Source organism: Ambystoma mexicanum, chromosome 3p (genome assembly GCF_040938575.1).
Source record: "Ambystoma mexicanum isolate Mex_15411 chromosome 3p, UKY_AmexF1_1, whole genome shotgun sequence".
Classification (NCBI taxonomy): domain Eukaryota; kingdom Metazoa; phylum Chordata; class Amphibia; order Caudata; family Ambystomatidae; genus Ambystoma; species Ambystoma mexicanum.
Genome location: NC_090925.1, coordinates 342,912,282 through 342,929,471, shown reverse-complemented (window position 1 = coordinate 342,929,471; position 17,190 = coordinate 342,912,282). Strand labels below are relative to the sequence as shown.

Sequence of the window (17,190 nt, the reverse complement as noted above, 5' to 3'; positions counted from 1 at the left end):
AAAAGTTTAAAATGCAAAACCTCGAAGCTCGCTAGCATGTTACAAGATGCAGGGAAGTCTGGCTTATCACACCTTATGTTACATTGTCCAAAGATGGTTAAGGCGACTACTGCCTACTACAAGCCCTGCTTTGCTATGGGTAAACGCATCAGCAACTAAAACTTCCATAAAGGCAGGAGGGCTTTATACCAACAAAATGCTGCACCTCCTAGATTGCATGATCAACGTTTTGCATGTGACCAATGCATATACCGATTTGCTTTCTGGATTGCACAAAGGCAGCTCCAAGAGGAGCACTAAGTGTGGAGTTGCGGGTGTACTGGGGACCAGAGGGAGAAAGGGGCGGTGCATCAAGGGTTGAGGGTTGTCCCCAAATAATGTCAGAGGAGAGCTGGGAGAGGGAGCTGGGATCGGTGTCCATTGGAGAGTGTGTAGTGGGCAATATGCATTTCAGAACTGTGCAATGGTCAACACGCAATGGGAATTTCGAAAAGGATCTTGGCATAAATACTACATACAACAACTGCATAATTACTAGGGCTTTAAGTGGGTAGGGGCTAGCTGTGGCCGAGCACCACCGGCAGGCAGCCCTACAGATAAGGGGTATATCGGCCACTTTTACTCCCTAAAAATAGGCAAATACTCCCATAAAATTAAAATAGGGAGTAAAAATACTCCCAACAAAAAACAAAGAACACACATGTAGAACCTTGTGCCCCTGCTTTCACCCAAACAGCTGCATGGATATGTTTGGACGAGTAGTGCATGTAGTACAAGAGGAAGACATTACTATTATTACTGCCCGATAAGTAAACATGTATATTTTAATGTACATGATTAACTAGGTGCAAAAAAATTATTATTACAGAAACATTTCCGTTTTCCTGTTTAATCGTTTTTATTCGCTTATAAAAAAAAAAATACCCCCATTGGGAAACAGACTTACGTTTTTACTCCCAAAAAAATCATTTTACTCCCAACTTTAAAAAAATAGGGAGTAAAATACCCTCACTTCAAATTTTGCCCCCAACTTTAAAAAATAGGGAGTAAAATAACCCCACTTCAAAATCTTATCTGGAGCATTGACAGCAGGCTCAGAAATATCGTCTCTCACTAATGTCCCCTGGCAGCCCCGGCCACTAGAGGGCAAGGCTTTTTTTCTAAAGCCTGAAGCTCTCGCTCATGTGCGAGATATTCAGGCTTCAGTAAGAAATTGCCTTTAATCCATAATGGTGGCGCCAGCACCTGCGAGACATCCCTTCAATCAAGAGATGCCCATGGGCTTGCACCACCATTATCGAAGAAAAGTCAAGGCCTCTTTTCTAAAGCCTGAAGCTCCGGCTCATCCGTGGGAGCTTCAGACTTTAGGAAAAAAAAGGTCTCGGCTTCCACAGACTCACCTATTCAGCTTTAATGGTGCTGCTGTCCCTCCCCAAGCATGAACGTAGTATCTTCAGTGCGCAAGAAGACACGCGCCGTGCTTCCCTGCGTGAGTCATCCTCGCACACCGAAGCCGTGATGTCACAGACAAATGACAGTTCAACTGTCACATTCTTTCTGGCCCCGGCTGTTATTGGGGTCTTTCCTTATCACAGACTTATGATATAATAAACAACTATCAATTACCACGTCATTCCTGCATTACCTCAATTATTACAATGGCAACGAGGTGAGGATCGAGGAAGACCCCGGATGACATTGCATTCACCAAAAAGCAGTTGGCCATCCCGGATCTGCTTTCTGCGGCTCATAGCCACAGAGTCACACTCCACAGCATCCATAAGGCGCACACTGCGCTGTAGCGGAGGTGAGCTGAGTTTGAAGCTGTGCAGTTGGTGTTGCATGCCATCGCTCTCCCTACTCGGAGCAGCTGTTTGTGGGACAGCAAAGCGGAACATCGGCAGCGGTACGTCGGAGGATGAGAGGAGGCAGCCCAAGGTTTAAAGGCTGTTCATCGGTTTAAGCGGGGGAAGCTGGGAGAAGGACTGGTGGAGGAGGTATACGGCTGGAGTCACAAGAAGGCGAGGGCTGAATGAAACCCATCACTGCACGTCCCTCATGCCTAGTGTAGGTGAAGCTTCACATGTTCAACGTTCAGCTTCCCTGGTGACAGTTGAAGGAGAACACTCCATATTCCGGAACCATCATTTTCTATACCCACAGCTCCCCTGGTGGGGATTAAAAGAAGACATTTCTTTTTATCCTTGCTTTATTGTGGATTCCTGGGCATCCTATGAAGCATTAAGGAAGGTCGGAGTGGTCAGTGTGAAACACATGGTGAAAATCTTCTTCATTGTGATTTACACTATGGTCCGCAGAATATTTAAACCCAAGGATCAATTTTGGAGGAACCGACCCTGGTTGCTTGCAAAGGCATTTCCTGAGTTATTTTCCATGGAGTGAGAGAATATCCCAACACCATCTGGAAGTGACAGTGGAAGGTACTCATGTCTGAAGATAGCTGGGATTAGGAAAGGCACAGGTATACTTGGAAATATATTGACTGTCCAAGCACTATCTGGAAGTGACAGGGGTGGTGGGGGGTATCACTGTCTGATAATATGTGGGACCTAGAGTTTGCACCTATAGAGAACCATTTTCATTCCTGGAGATTATACTCATCCATAGAACTGTGACAGTGCCAGGACATTCTGGTCATGTTACTTCTGGGAATCTGTTCAGTTCTAAGTCATAACAACTTGCAAAATCTAGACCCACCACCCACATTTTTGGCTACTCCTGGGGAGCCTTTACTACCCTGGGAAGATTGGAGAGATTTGTTTACATGTTATCTTGTGGCATTTGGTGGAGAAAGAGACTCAGATGAGAGGAAGTATTCAACATTAATGTGTTGCCTGGGAGCAGAAGCAGTACGCATTATCGAGAAATTGCCTGATGTTGAGGATGATGGTGCAGCTGATGGGGAAGAGTTGTATTCACTGTCAATGAAAAAATTACAAGTACAGTTTGGCAAACAGATCAATATAGTCTTACAGGGGTATAAGTTCTTCTCAAGGAGACAGGGAGTGGGGGAGGCAGTGGACTCATTTGTATCTGATTTAAGAGTACTATTGGCATCATGTGAATTTACTGGTAATGAAGAGGAGTATATAAGAGATCAACTCATGATGCATACGGCTTACCCTAAAATTCAAGAAAGGTTGTGGCAGACAAAGAATCATCCTCCCTTACTGGATGCATTGACAATAGCCAAGGGCATGTTATTAACTAGCATGTGTTTAAAGGAGGTGAATTCCAAGAATAACAAGGAGAGTACACATGCCATTGTAGATAATGAGGAAAAAAATGTGTAGGCTAGTAATGAATCTAAAGTATGTTTAGTGAAATAAAACACACCAAAATGGGTAGAGGTCATAATGGAGGGAGTGGACCAATTGTGTGGCAGGAATAATGCATATGTACACGATAAGGGACAATGAACTAGGTTCAGGTTTGAGAAAAACGCCATGAATCCCAAGGAATGCCGGGCAATGAGAGTAAAATGTAGACGTTGTGGCAAGATGGGGCATTTCACTAGGTTGTTTCAATTTAACAACAAAACCATGGGAAAAAGATGTACAATTTGTGGGTGAAGGGAGAAGTGAGTGGGCAAACAAAATTGTACATATTGTGGGAGGCATAAAGAAGAGTATGTGCCTCCGGAAGTGGAAATTATAGTGGCGGGGTGTCTAGTGAAAGCATTAGCCAATTCTGGATCTCCATATACCATAATTTCGGAAGGTAAATATAAGGTAATCGAGGGGGACACGAGCCATATATTACACAATACTGACATCATGCCAAGAGCATATGGTGGGGGAAAATTGATATCAAAAGGTTTTGTGTGGGGTGACATTGCTTATGGTGACAAGAACACAAGAACAAAAATGTACGCGGCTGCCAAAGGTGATTGTTTATTGGGTTGGCGGCATCAAGGGAAATTGGGCCTGGAGTTACAACCAGGAAAACAGATGCAGGTCAGAGCAGTAGAAGTAAATAGGGCAGAAAAATATGCCAAAGAGGTGGGAATCAGGTTCAAGAAGGTATTTGGACAGGGCATATGTAAACTTAAGGGGTATTGCTATAAGATTGAATTATCTGCCCATGCCACGTCAGTGCACAAAGTATGCAACCTTCCCTTGGGTGTGAGAGAGAAAGTCAGGGAGGAACTTCAGGGTCTATGCGAGCAAGGCATAACCCATTGAAAGCAGTGAATGGTTGTCACCAAGTGTGGTCACCCAATGACCGGATGGGCGTATTAGACTATGTGTGGATTTGAGGGACCTCAATAAATCTATTTGGGTAAATAGACACCCGTTACCCAAGATCACTGAGATGCTAATAACCATGGGGGAAGCGGAATGGTAGACTACTCTGGATCTTTCATCAGCATATTACCAGATTGACCTACACACTTCATCTTGGGCCTTAGCGGCTTTCATCACCCCGATGGGTGCTTACCAATTTAAAAGGATGCCTTTCGGGTTAGCATCCGCCGTATTTCAAAAGATTATGGAGGATATGTTGGGGGACATACCGGGAGTAAAATGCTTTCAAGATGACGTACTAATTGGCGGCAAAGAATGAAAGTGAACATGATGCCAGAGTGCATGAAGTATTAAGGAGACTAGAAAAGGCTGGTTTTACAGTCAAGATATGCAAGTGCCAATTAAAAGTAAATCAAGTATATTATTTGGGGCATAGACTCACCACAGAGGGCATGATTCCATGCCCAGAAATGGTGGATGCCATTGTGGTGGTGAAATCGCCTACCAACAAAGATGAGCTAAAATCCTTCTTAGGGTTGAGTTTTATTCCAAATTTGTAGGGAATCTGGTGAGGAAAAGCCAACTGCTCAGAGCCTTGCTTAAGGAGAGGAAGGAATTTGGCTGGGGTGGGGTAGGGAGGAAGAAATAGCTTTCAGAGATCTTAAGGAAGGAATTGCTAATGCACCCCCCTTTGTATATATTTGACCCTTTGGTGGAAACTATTATATAAGTGGATGTTGGAGGCAGTCTTGAGCCAAGTCAGGAGAGGCAGAGAAGTATCGGTGGCTTTTGCATCGAGAACTATCTGACACAGAATCAAGATACTCGACCATTGAACGTGAAAGCCTTGCATGTTATTGGGCTTCTGCATATTTTGGGACTTACATCTGGGGCATACCTTACAAACTCAGAAGCAACCACAAGCCTTTGGCACATCTGTTCTCTACAAAAGGATCAGGTCTATCGACTCCCAAATTGCTAGGTGGCTAGCAGCATTACAGAGTTACAATTTCACTGTGGAGTATATTTCAGGGAAACGCTATCCTGTGGTGGATTCTTTATCTAGAGCACCCATGGAAGGGGTGGTGGCGCATGATGTTGTAGGGGATGAGTGGATTGCACAAATTAAGAATTCAGTTTGTGATGTTTTTTCTCAAATGTTGTTAGAAGGGGTGAAAGATGATCAAGAGACGAGAGAGGATGGAGCAAAGTTGGCGCAAAAGTGAAGCAAAACAATAGTCCCCATTACAAATTCAGAGATGAGTTGAGCAGCTCGCAGTGGGGTCTAGCTCGTGGGTAGAAGAGGCAGATTCCCCCTTTATTATTATGGGGTGAACTTACTAGGAGAGCACACAATGGTAATTTGGGAATAGGTCTAACCAAAAAACTGAGTTCAAGGTTTTGGTGGCTAGGAATGGATTCTACGGTAGATGCTGAGGTGGGACATTGAATTCCATGTTCGGTAAGTGACAAAACCTTGAAAACACAAAATGTAGAGACTGGCAATGTGGACATTCTGAAGAGGCCTTGGGAGAAGATTGCAATAGATTGCATGGGTTCCATGTGCAGACTTGGGCAAGAGAATAGGTTTGCAATAGTCGTAGTTGACTACACTTCCAGGTGGTTTGAAGTTGAATTTGTAGATAACATATCAACAGGAGTTGTAATTGAATTTCTGGGAAGGTTGTTTGCCAGTGAAGGCTATCACAAAGTGAAAGTATCTGAATGGCGTTCAGTTAGTATCTAATGCAATGAAACAATACTTAGTACTTCATGGAATTGAAAACCATCGTACAGCTTTGTACAATCCTAGAGCACATGGCTTTGTGGAACACACTAATCGCATAATCAAAGCATGTTTACAACTGTCTGGCTAGTGGGCTGGAATGGAAAAAAGGCATACATGCCATGTTGATGGTGCATCACGACACACCACATGTATTAACGGTCATATCACCATTTTGCATGATGAGAGGCAGAGATATGGGTTCTGATATTTTTCCGGATTGGTTAATGAATCAGCACGAAAGAACCAGGGGGAAGGGAGGCGAGTAAGGAGCAAGGATTAAAAGTCAGTGACACAGCAAGGATAAAAAAGCCATTTAGGAGTACCAAGAGGATGTTCTCAATACTTTGACCCTATTGTAATTACCAAGGTTGGTCAGAAACACGTTGTGACCAGTGATGGCAAACGATGGAGCATGAGCCGAGTGGTGGTCATGAAATACCCTGAAGCATGGGATAGTAACAGGAGTAACATCACGTACGATGAGGTGGGGGAATGAATGGTACAAGGAGGTTCCTTTACAAGTTGAGAATGAGCGTGGAAAAGAAATTGTTGATGGGTTAACCTCTGGTGATCAGAGAATGATACCCGATGAGGCTATTGCCAGCAGGTTTCAACCCACAAGTAGTGAAAGACATGTCATTTGTGGGAATGGTCAGGACAATGGTAGGGACATCACATGCCGCATGAGGAAAAGACCAGTGAAATTTAATGATTACCAAAGGTATCAATGATGTTACTCATCCTGCCATAATGAGTAAGACATCTGCATCTTACATTTCTTTTTTTAATGTTAAATAATTTGTATTAATATTTCTAACATTACAATTAAAGAATAAATGAGTTGGTTACATAGAAGAATTCATAAAACTTAGTTACTACAATACAGAACATTTCTTTTTTTGTTGATAAAATTGTTAAACCAATTATTATATTTCAAACTAACGCTTAAAAGATTGAAAATATTAGCAAGATGGTATAAAATGACAGGGGAGATGAACAAGACAAACTTAGATACAAAGAAGGAAAGAAGTGGGGTAGGGGACCAGCACAATTCGAAGTAAGATTAGTATTTTTACATTAAGTATGATATAAAGATATTCCATTTGGCTAGATTGTTACAAGACAAAGCATAATTATTTTCAATTATATGGAAGGAACAAATGGAATTCCAAAGATTGTATGTCAGTTTTTGTGAACTTTTCCTGTTTGAAGCAATAAAGGAAGTCATAAAAGGATTCACTAAAACACCATTTGGGATATCTCGGCAAAAACTCTGGAACAAACTCGAAAAATGAAAATGCCCAAACGACATCTTGGGGGCCAATCAGACAACTTTATTCAAACACCTCTATAACAATAAGACTTACGCGAGAAGGCCACACAACTCCGAAAATATCAACTGAAAATGGACTTAAACAAGGATGCCTCCTCGCAACAACACTCTACAATCTCTTCACTGCAGATATCGAGACTCACCTACAACCTGATGCCCTCAACCCGCCTAAGATCAATTCAACACCGGGTCAAAATCATGACATATGCAGATGACATTCTCCTGAACAAGACACCTTCAGGCCTGCAAAACAGTCTCAGCCAACTAAGCAACTACATGAACCTTAACGAACTTACCATCAACACAAAGAAGACAAAAATTATGCAATTGACCAAATTGATCAAAAACAAAGAGAAACAACTAAAAATCTATCTTAATCACAATCAGCTTGAAGAAGTAACAACATTCAAATATCTGGGAATCCACATAAATCAATCTAAATCAAAAAAAGAGTGGACTCTGAAACTAGAACAAAGGATCCAATCTCTAGCTAGACAAGGCTGTGTGATCCAGCAAAAATGTGGCAAATGCTCATTCAAACCCATAACCACATACTACAAACAAAAGGTGATTCCAACAATAGTCTATGGAACAGAAGCCATGATAAATGCAATGGACTATGACTGGACAAAACTAGAAGCCTCCTTCTGGCGTAAGATCCTGCAGTTGCCACCTTCTTTCCCCATGCCTAGGATCAGACACGAAGTAGCAGTACAGTCCATCAGCTCAATCATCTTATGGAAACAACTAGACCTATACTGCAAGCTCCTCATTGACGAGAAAACACTGGCAATTCAAATATTGAAGACCCATGATGAAGCAATGAATAACAGTACTTGCCAAGTGGAAAGACAATCTTGAGCAATCTATGAAAACAGAAGAAATTTCCCACGAAATACTCACGCTACGCCCACAACACGCAAAAACAAAAATAATGAAAAACGATTGAATAAAAACCCTGGAAGAGAAAACAAAATACACCCTCAATCTACAATACAAGACAGACATCAGATCCATTAACGAGTTACCAACCTACCTGACCATCTTCCCCGATGCCGAAACGCGAGCAATATACTTGAAAATTCGAATGAACATAATACCAACCCTCTTTTATCTAGCCAAAACCAGACAAATTCCTGCAATAGAACATTTCTGCCGTTTTTGCTCAGATACTCAACAACCAGAAACACTCTTCCACTTACTAATGGAATGTAACAAACTTTCTGAACAAAGATCCAGATTCGGCACCTACTACAAGATCGGAGAACAGACGATGGAGACAGAAGAGAGATGGATGGAGATGCTTAACGTCAGATCACAAACTCATTTTCACAATATGCCAATTTTTACAAGAAATTCTAAGCCTTGGCACACCTGTAATGTGCTAAAAGTATACCTTGGAAAACTGGAGACGAATTAAAAGTTTAAAAAAATTAAACTATAACATTTAAAAAAAAAACACCATTAAATTGGAGAACGTTAATGGGTCTTGAAATTAAAACATATCTTGTAAAGAGTTCCAAATTCTTTCCCAAAAGGTGAAGACAAATTTGCACTTGAATATAGTACGGATGAAATCAGTGGATGGGGATTGGCAAGACCAGCACACATTTGGGATCGTATTGGACATTTTTGATATCCTGAGTGGTGTTAGGTAAGCTCTATGTAGAATGAAATAGTGTGATTGTGTTAAGTTAGCGGCAACAGACGTGGAAAAACATTGTTCCCAAATATCTGGAGAAATTTGCAGATCCCAATCTAATTCCCATTGTGTAGTAGTTTTAGAGGTTTAGAGGTGGGACAGTTACCTCGTTTGGGTTGGTTGAGAAGATAATCTAAATTTAGAAGCTTTAGTATTCTATTTATTTTTTCTGTCAATCCCATGTACTGCACTGCCCCCGCCACCTTCCCCTGCACTTGTGCAATCTCAATGTCACCTGGCCTAGTAAGATCATTGTCTCCGTCTTCCCTCTGTTCCCCCTCCTTTGCCATGTCGCGCCTTGAAACACTTGTGTATAGGCGTGCTATAAATGCCATGTCATACCTTATCATAATTAATGCACTTGTTAAGTTCCGTCAGGCGAGCTCACAGGTTACGCATCCTGCTTGGTTGCGAGCCACGCAATCTCTGCATCTTACATTTCCAATATATATCTTTAGCTCAAATGTTTCACATCAATATGCTATTCTTACTGGCACCAATGTAAGACATGTTTAGTTAACATGTTCAAGTTACCTATTATAGTACATCATGCACCTAAGCTCATTTTTGTGACTTATATTTCTCTCCATAGAATGATCTATGAACATATTAATGTTATTAGGCTAGCCATAAGGGGATCGTATGTAGTATATTCGGTGCGCAAGATGACTCGCGCCGTGCTTCCCTGTGTGAGTTATCCCGCACTGAAGCCATGACGTCACAAATGACAGTCAACTTTCACATTCTTGTTGGCCCCAGCTGTTAATGGGGCCTTTCCTTATCACAGATTTATAATATAACAACTATCTGGTACCACATCATACCTGCCTTACCTCGATTATTACAATGTTGCCTGGCGAGGGGCATCGCCACCATTAAGGCTGAAAAGGCGAGGTGCTGTCCCCTGCCAGGTAAGCCGTTAGTAATACATACAAAGATCAGAACCCTCACCTCTATAGCACCCTCTCCCCAATGGGAAGATCTCTACAAAGGGCTGCCTGTGTAGCCTATCAAGCCGACGTTCAGGGGGCGTGACCTAACGAGCCGGCAGGCAACCACCCGTGGTTAGATCACGCCCGCTTGACGAACCCGGCTCATTTTCCAGGGGCACTTACGGCACTGATAATTAGAATCTCTGTAAACCCTTCCCCTAGACTGCGGTCTGGTTATCACCACCCTGGGTGGAGTTACAATTCTCTCACCTACGGCGATGTACAACGACTACCGTGATTGGCCCAGTACAAAAACTATTTAACATAACAAACACCTTCGTAATTACAGAATCTCTATGACCCTTGTCTTAAATATTAAAGGGTCCTGCTAAAGAAACTTTATAATAAGGGATCATTGACTACCGAAAGATCGGCACTCTGAAACAAAATCCCTCCTTAATTAAGACAAGTCCAAAACGATGTACTCTTTCAGAAGGCCATAAATAATCTACTCCTAAAAGACCAGGGGAGAAATCGAAGAGGTACAACATACATTAAACACACACTGGGTATCAATGGAGCTGCAAGTAATTGTAAAGTACATTTAGTATAAACTTTTCAACCCAGAGGTAGTTCGTAAAAACGTACAGTAGATTGCATCCCCATTTTATTATACTCTATTCCTCAAACACATGTCCTATCTCCCTACAGCTTCTCTCCAAATCAACTTATCGAAATTCCTCCCCACCCGCATAGAATCATTTCAGCCCAATTAGCGCTTCGTCTTTTAGCGGATCGATCCTCAATAAACCGCCCCCACCATCATGCAGACCAAAGGCCCCGGCCCCCAATACTTAGCCATCTGTCCCACTCTAAAAAGGCTTGCAGCATAATAAAGCAGAGGACACATCATCACTATTACTCATAGCTCTTCTACTTAGTATTACCCCCCACCCCCTACTGACACCGCGGCCCACTGCCCAACTATGACTACAGTCCTACGCTGCCGCTCCCTGGCGACAATATACAGACCTCTCTACCCAACCAAATATAATTCTTGACGACTATTTAGTTCCTGTCTGTCTGTCTGTCTGTCCATGCCTAAGTTCCTCTTTGAACAACTGATGCTTCTCTATTCCGAGGTCCCCTAAAGATTCTATATTCACCTCGTTTACAGTTGCCGGTGAGTTGGGGGGCGGAACCGGCACTCCGGGATTTCCTCATGTTCCCGGGGGACGACACATCTCGAGGCTGTGCACAGAGGTAGGGCTGGATGTTTCCGTTATCGCCACATGACGTCAACACGTCGTTTTGGGCACATAAGCAACACAGGGACAGCTGCGCGCGCCCCGCCCGCCCTCCTTGCGGACACTTCTCCTATTGGGCACGTAAGGCAGAGCTTTGCGTTTCAAGTCTCCTTCTGGCAACAACATCTAGTTTCCTTGTTTTGACCAGATTTTATTGGTCGAGATCGGATTGTTACGTCTTAATTTGGCCGGATGGGAAAGAGAATGCGCTTCCCCATAGCAACGTATCCGGCGTCTGATGAGCTCCAGGAAGTTGGTAAATGAAAAACCTGAAGTGGACATCTTGAAAAACATTAAACGAGAATTTACCGCCATGTCCCCGTCCTAACAGTTTGAAGGTCACTAGCTAGTAGCTATCGCTCAAGTCCCCCTCATTGGCGCAACACCATTGTGCTTACCGGGTTTCAGACCACACCCTCGCCCCCACTGAAATTGTGGGCTAAGTATGTTGACTTGCTTTGGCTGACCTACAAAGCTGTGGCCGGATAGAACAGGACACAGATGGTAAACAGCACCTGGACCCCGCTGTTAACGAAGGCCTAGCATTTACTAACTTAAAGCATTTAACTGTTCTCACCTACATTCATATGCATACATTTTAGGTGATTGAAATAGTGATGTGGGGTTAGTACTTGCATGCCAGGGGAGTGATTGGAAGGGTAGAGAGAGGGCAGGAGACCTCTCATTCTCACAGCAGTCCTTAAGTGGTGATTTCAGACTGAGAGTTAACTGCATGTAACATTGAAACTGCACTAGAATAGTCTTATTAGAATGCGTAAAGAAGTTAGATGCCCCCACACAAATAAGTGTGTCTCTCCCCCACCATCTCTGAAGTTAGCACCTCGCCCAACGAAATGTAGGTTTCACTGTGCCCCAGGTCCCCCTCACAGCAATACTTTTAAAAATAGCCTCTGCACCTAACTGTGCTTATGAAGATGCAGAGCTCTTAGGTTTCCAGAATTCTGGGACTTGTAGCTTCCCAACATTTCAAAGTGGAAAGTGAAAAATACAAGAGGGAAAATAACAGGACTGAATGGTCTAGTGACACTCTTGGAGACCATTACTTAATTTCAGTATAATTCTCAACAAATAAAAACCCTCTATGCCCTTTTCCACTGCGTCCTTTTTCCAACCGTACTTCCACCATGACTCTTCTAGAATCCCCTTTTGCGTTGCCCGTTCTTATTCCACACTGTGTCATGTATACCACACATCTCCCCTTTAACCTTCAACAATCTAATTGTCAAATCTCTTTGATCTTCTAATCTGCCTGGTGGATTTCTGAATCAACTCTGCCTCAATTTTTCCCTCCTTTGTTTCAGGTGAATATATGTTGTCCTTGCACTCCTCTTTCTGTGTGATTAACTCTTTTGCAGCCTTCGTGATCAACTTTTTTGCAGCCTCCCTGTCGGGAAGCTTTGCCACTCTGTTCATATTCCACACTATACCATCTGCTGTCCGAATGGCATGCTGATATAATTCCACCGCAATGGTCTGGACCAGTTCATCGGCCCTTCATGTAAAGCTAGAGGCAATTTTACCTTTTCGCCAACTCTTAAAATTCTTCCTTTAAACCTTTTCTTTATGTCATACCTAACTTCATAACGATCTTATTTAAACTCTATTCTCTTCCTTATAGTTTCTACATACCATTGAGCTACTGATGCTCTCTGCACCCAGGAAGGGCACGTCCTGGTATTAGGTTTCCTCTCTTTGCACATTTCGAAAGGACGCACACTTGTGGTGGAATGAGGCCATCACTCTTTCAAACATTGCCTTTTGCCAGTCTTGGTTATTCAGCCACGCCAACTTGATGTGATCCTTGATTATTTTGTTAAATCTCTCTATTGATCCATTTTTTTTGGGTGATATATCAAACTTAATCAGTGTTCAATGCCATTCTCCTTTAGAAACATTTTCTTTTCAGTTGATTTATACTGCAACCCATTGTCTGTAAGTATTATGTTCAGGGTATTCGTAGAAGTGTTTTTCATTATTTTCACCCCCACCGTTCTTGATAAAAGGTCAATAGGCACTAAACAAAAATGTGGGGTACTTTTACTATATATTGGGCCTACTGTGTCAATTCCTACCCTTGTGCATGGTGTTAGGGGGTGCCATCATTTTTATCAATGCCATCTCTTGTGTGGATTATGCCTTACCACTGTTATCAGATGCAATTACTGGAGGTAGCATACCATCTTCCCTTAATACATTTCCTCTTATAATATGTACCTAATCTCTGACAAGCCACAATCCTGCCGAACCTGCTTCTACGAGTGTCCTTCCTCACCCCTTTCTTCTATCTTCTAATTTACTCATTGCAGTGCTTTATCGTCCTTCATATTTACATCCCAAACCTCCTTTGAAATCACTTTCTGTTCAATCACATACATTTTCTTCTGCTCCATACTCGTATCGTCTAGTCACTGCTTTTCGTGACAGATTGTTAGCCGGAATGTTCCTTTTTCCTTGCGAACACACTCTACACTAAATGAGTATTCCTGTAAGGCACTACTAATTTCCTAATTCTTGCTGATGCTTTGTCTAGTCCTAAAATTGAATTCCCCACAGAAAGGTTCTGAATTGGTCTATATCTCAATTGATCACAAGCAGCTCTTTCTCTATAGTCAAGTAGGCAGTTTCTTCACCACTGACCTTAATGCAAACACAGTGACCATTTCTTCTCATCCTTCCAACTGTAGTAGGACTGCTCCTAGACCCATATTGCTGGTATCAGTAGACAGGATCGTTTTTCATCCTAATTTGAATTTTCACAAATATGGAGTTTGATGTAATGCTGATTTAATTACCTCAGATTCTCTTTGGCATGCCCCTGGCTATTACATTCGTTTCTATGTCTTTAGAACACTGGAAATGCACCATTCTAATTAAAGAACAAACATTTAATGTTGTTCACAAAAATAATGAACAAGCTTTTTTACCGACCTTAATCTCCCCTTTTGTTCATTACCAACCTCTTTATTCTGCTTTATTTTAATTCTTGTATTAAAACATATTGTTCTCAATTCTCTCTAATGCTGTGTCATCCAGTAGACTTGTGTGGCTTAACAAGACAGTTAAACAATTTATAGTAAGTCCTTTCCCACAAATACTAATATGTGTAATATTTTCCAGTCCCCCAAAATCTCCCTTCCTGCCCTGTCCCTTCCTTCAAGCACCCCCACCCGCGACTCTACTTTATAACACTATCCAGTAATTTTTCCGCTGTTTAACACTACAATTCAACTTGAATTTTTTGTGTTTTTTTTGTCCTCTATTTATCAATTTCAAGTTTTTAACAACAAAATATGACTAGATACCATTAAAATTGTGCCTTGCATTTAAGTAAGTGTTCTGTGTTGTCTGCAAAGTTTGGGATACATTTGTGTAGTATTCCACCATACCTAAAATTGATCGCAGTAGGTCTGTTACGCCTCGGCAGGCCCGCAGGAAGGTTATTGCCCTCCGTAAGGGTATGCGTCATATTGCAAACCCATTCTACGCCCACTGGCAACTGCCCTGGAAAATAGTGGCTTCGGCTCACTCCGCAGCACTCTGCAGCAAGTTTGGACTACAATTCCCAGCTTTCCGCCTCCTGCTGTCAGCTGAGAGGCGATGATGCGTGAGCCTCGGTTTCGTCCAGTTCCGCCTTCTCCTTTCCGATTTAAACCTCGGAACCGGGCGAAACGCTGCTTCTGATTAAAGTTGCATCCCGGTATTTAGAAGTTCCGTCTTCGATCCTACTTTACTTACCCGTGTACCAGACCTGTTTCCTCTTTCACGAACTGCTTTTGCCTGCCGCTTTTTGGAAAACTGCTTACCCGTGTACCAGACCTGTTTCCTCTTTCACAAACTGCTTTTGCCTGCCGCTTTTTGGAAAACTGCTTACCCGTGTACCAGACCTGTTTCCTCTTTCACGGACTGCTTTTTCCTGCCGCTTTTTGGAAAACTACTTACCCGTGTACCAGACCGGTTTCCTCGTTCACAGACTGCTTGTGCCTGCCGCTTTTGGAACCTTGTGATCACGGCATCGGTAAGACTCTTCTTTTCACCACTTGCTAACAAACATATCTCCTGTACTCATTGTACCTTGCCGCTGAACTATATCACCTGCAATACTCCAACTCAATTGTGTCCTTTATTGTTGCTGTTACCATCCTTTCCACAATCAGACTTCCATTGGACATACTTCAGTAGTGCACAGGGATGCTTTGCGGATAGTGCACCTACCCGACTCCAGTGTGGCCCTTGTTCCGCCCGGGTCCAGTTTCCCTAACTAACCTACCCATTTGTTATTTTGCACTTCCGTTTTCATGAACTCTTTGGGACAACACAGACTCAACAGCACATCAGTGGTAAGGGTTTTCTTTTGTATGATTATCCATTCTCTTTAGCTAATTGACAACTATAGTCAGGATAGGTTACATTCTCTCTTACTTGTAGGTGGTTCCGGTTGCCTTGAAACAAGAGGAGGGCATAGTTCAGGTACTACTAGAAAGAAGTATCGAGGTAAAGGGATCTTTCTTAAATTTCCATTTGCTCACCTCTTGTTTTTCCTTTACAGCTGGGTTCTTGGCGGCGTGTCCTCCCCGCCCTTTTGAGCGATCAGTCCCTCTGCCTGGTCCTACCCAGCAGAGAGTCATATCGTTAAAAAGGTCTTGTGCCCTCACAGAGAGGAGGCTAGGTTGGAGGCCCCGACCTAGCTCTTCAATCAATAGTTCAATCCTGTGCCTTCCGGCCACCGATTTGGTATACTTCCCGTCTGGTGAGTAACAAAATCAGAAGCCATGGAAGAAGTGATCCGTTGGCCACTGTGGTTCATTTGGTATGCGAACTACGGGCAGACATGACTGCCGCGCATGATGCCTTACACCAGCGGATTGACAACATGAGGCCCTTTCCTGCACCCCAGACTCTGGGGATTGATCCGTCCGGTGCTACTGCCTCAGGCTCTGGAGCCCATTCAGCCTCCGCCTCTGGGTTCACCTCTGGCCCTGTTCTGATGGCCACCCAATTCCCATTGGCCCCTCCGGAACGCTTTACCGGTGACCCAAAGCAGTACCGGACATTTATCAACCAATGCAAATTGCATTTTCTTTGTCGCCCTTCTGCCTTTCCCAATCCCACCACGAAGGCGGCCTTTGTCCTTTCACACCTTGGAGGGACGGCGGCAGCCTGGGCTAATCCCTTGCTTGAATCCAATAGCTATGTTTTATATGACTGTGACGCTCTTATCACAGCCATGAATAGGGTGTTTGATACCCGGTACAAGTCACAGGCCACGGACCTAGAATTCTTGAATTTACGTCAGGGTACGTCTTCCTTGTTTACATACATCACTAGGTTCAATCAGTTGGCAGCCGAGACGGATTGGCCAGAAGAGAAGAAATCTGCAGTATTCTACAAAGGATTGTCTGAGGCGTTAAAAGACATCCTGGCTACTGTGCCAGTAATTCCTACCACATTCGGGGAGTTGCTTGATTTGGTGTTACAAATAGACGCTAGACGATCTGAAGGGAAGGGAGAACGGAAAAATGTGACTCCAGTACCCCTTTCCCTTGATTCCGTTAATCCTCCTTCCTCTGCTTCTTCTGAACCTATGCAGATAGGGGTAGTGCATGGTCCGTTGTCTCCTGCACAACGTGAACACCGACGATCCAACAATTTATGTATGTACTGTGGTTCGTCTGACCACCAACTCAAGGATTGTCCAAAAAGACCCGTTAAGAAGGCGGGAAACGCCAGAACCCGGCGATAGCAGGAGTCCCTACGCCTGGGGTATTATCTTTGGACTCGAATGTGGCAATTACCATACCTGTTAGTCTGCCAGTGGTATTTACCACTACAACTGACTGT

At 43.1% G+C, this 17,190-nt stretch overlaps 1 protein-coding gene across 2 annotated transcripts in view; it reads right to left on the bottom strand.

The window, feature by feature from the left end:
* The window catches only part of TBC1D20 (TBC1 domain family member 20), a 509,368-nt gene extending 498,028 nt beyond the window's left edge, over positions 1-11,340 (bottom strand). The window contains exon 1 of one of the 2 annotated variants that reach the window (XM_069650950.1): positions 11,191-11,340. In XM_069650950.1, the coding sequence (XP_069507051.1) occupies positions 11,191-11,248 (58 nt within the window). In that variant the 5' untranslated portion in view covers positions 11,249-11,340. The remainder of the gene's footprint in view (positions 1-11,190) is intronic. The other variant, XM_069650951.1, reaches the window with a different exon arrangement.
* Between the last annotated feature and the right edge of the window lie 5,850 nt (positions 11,341-17,190).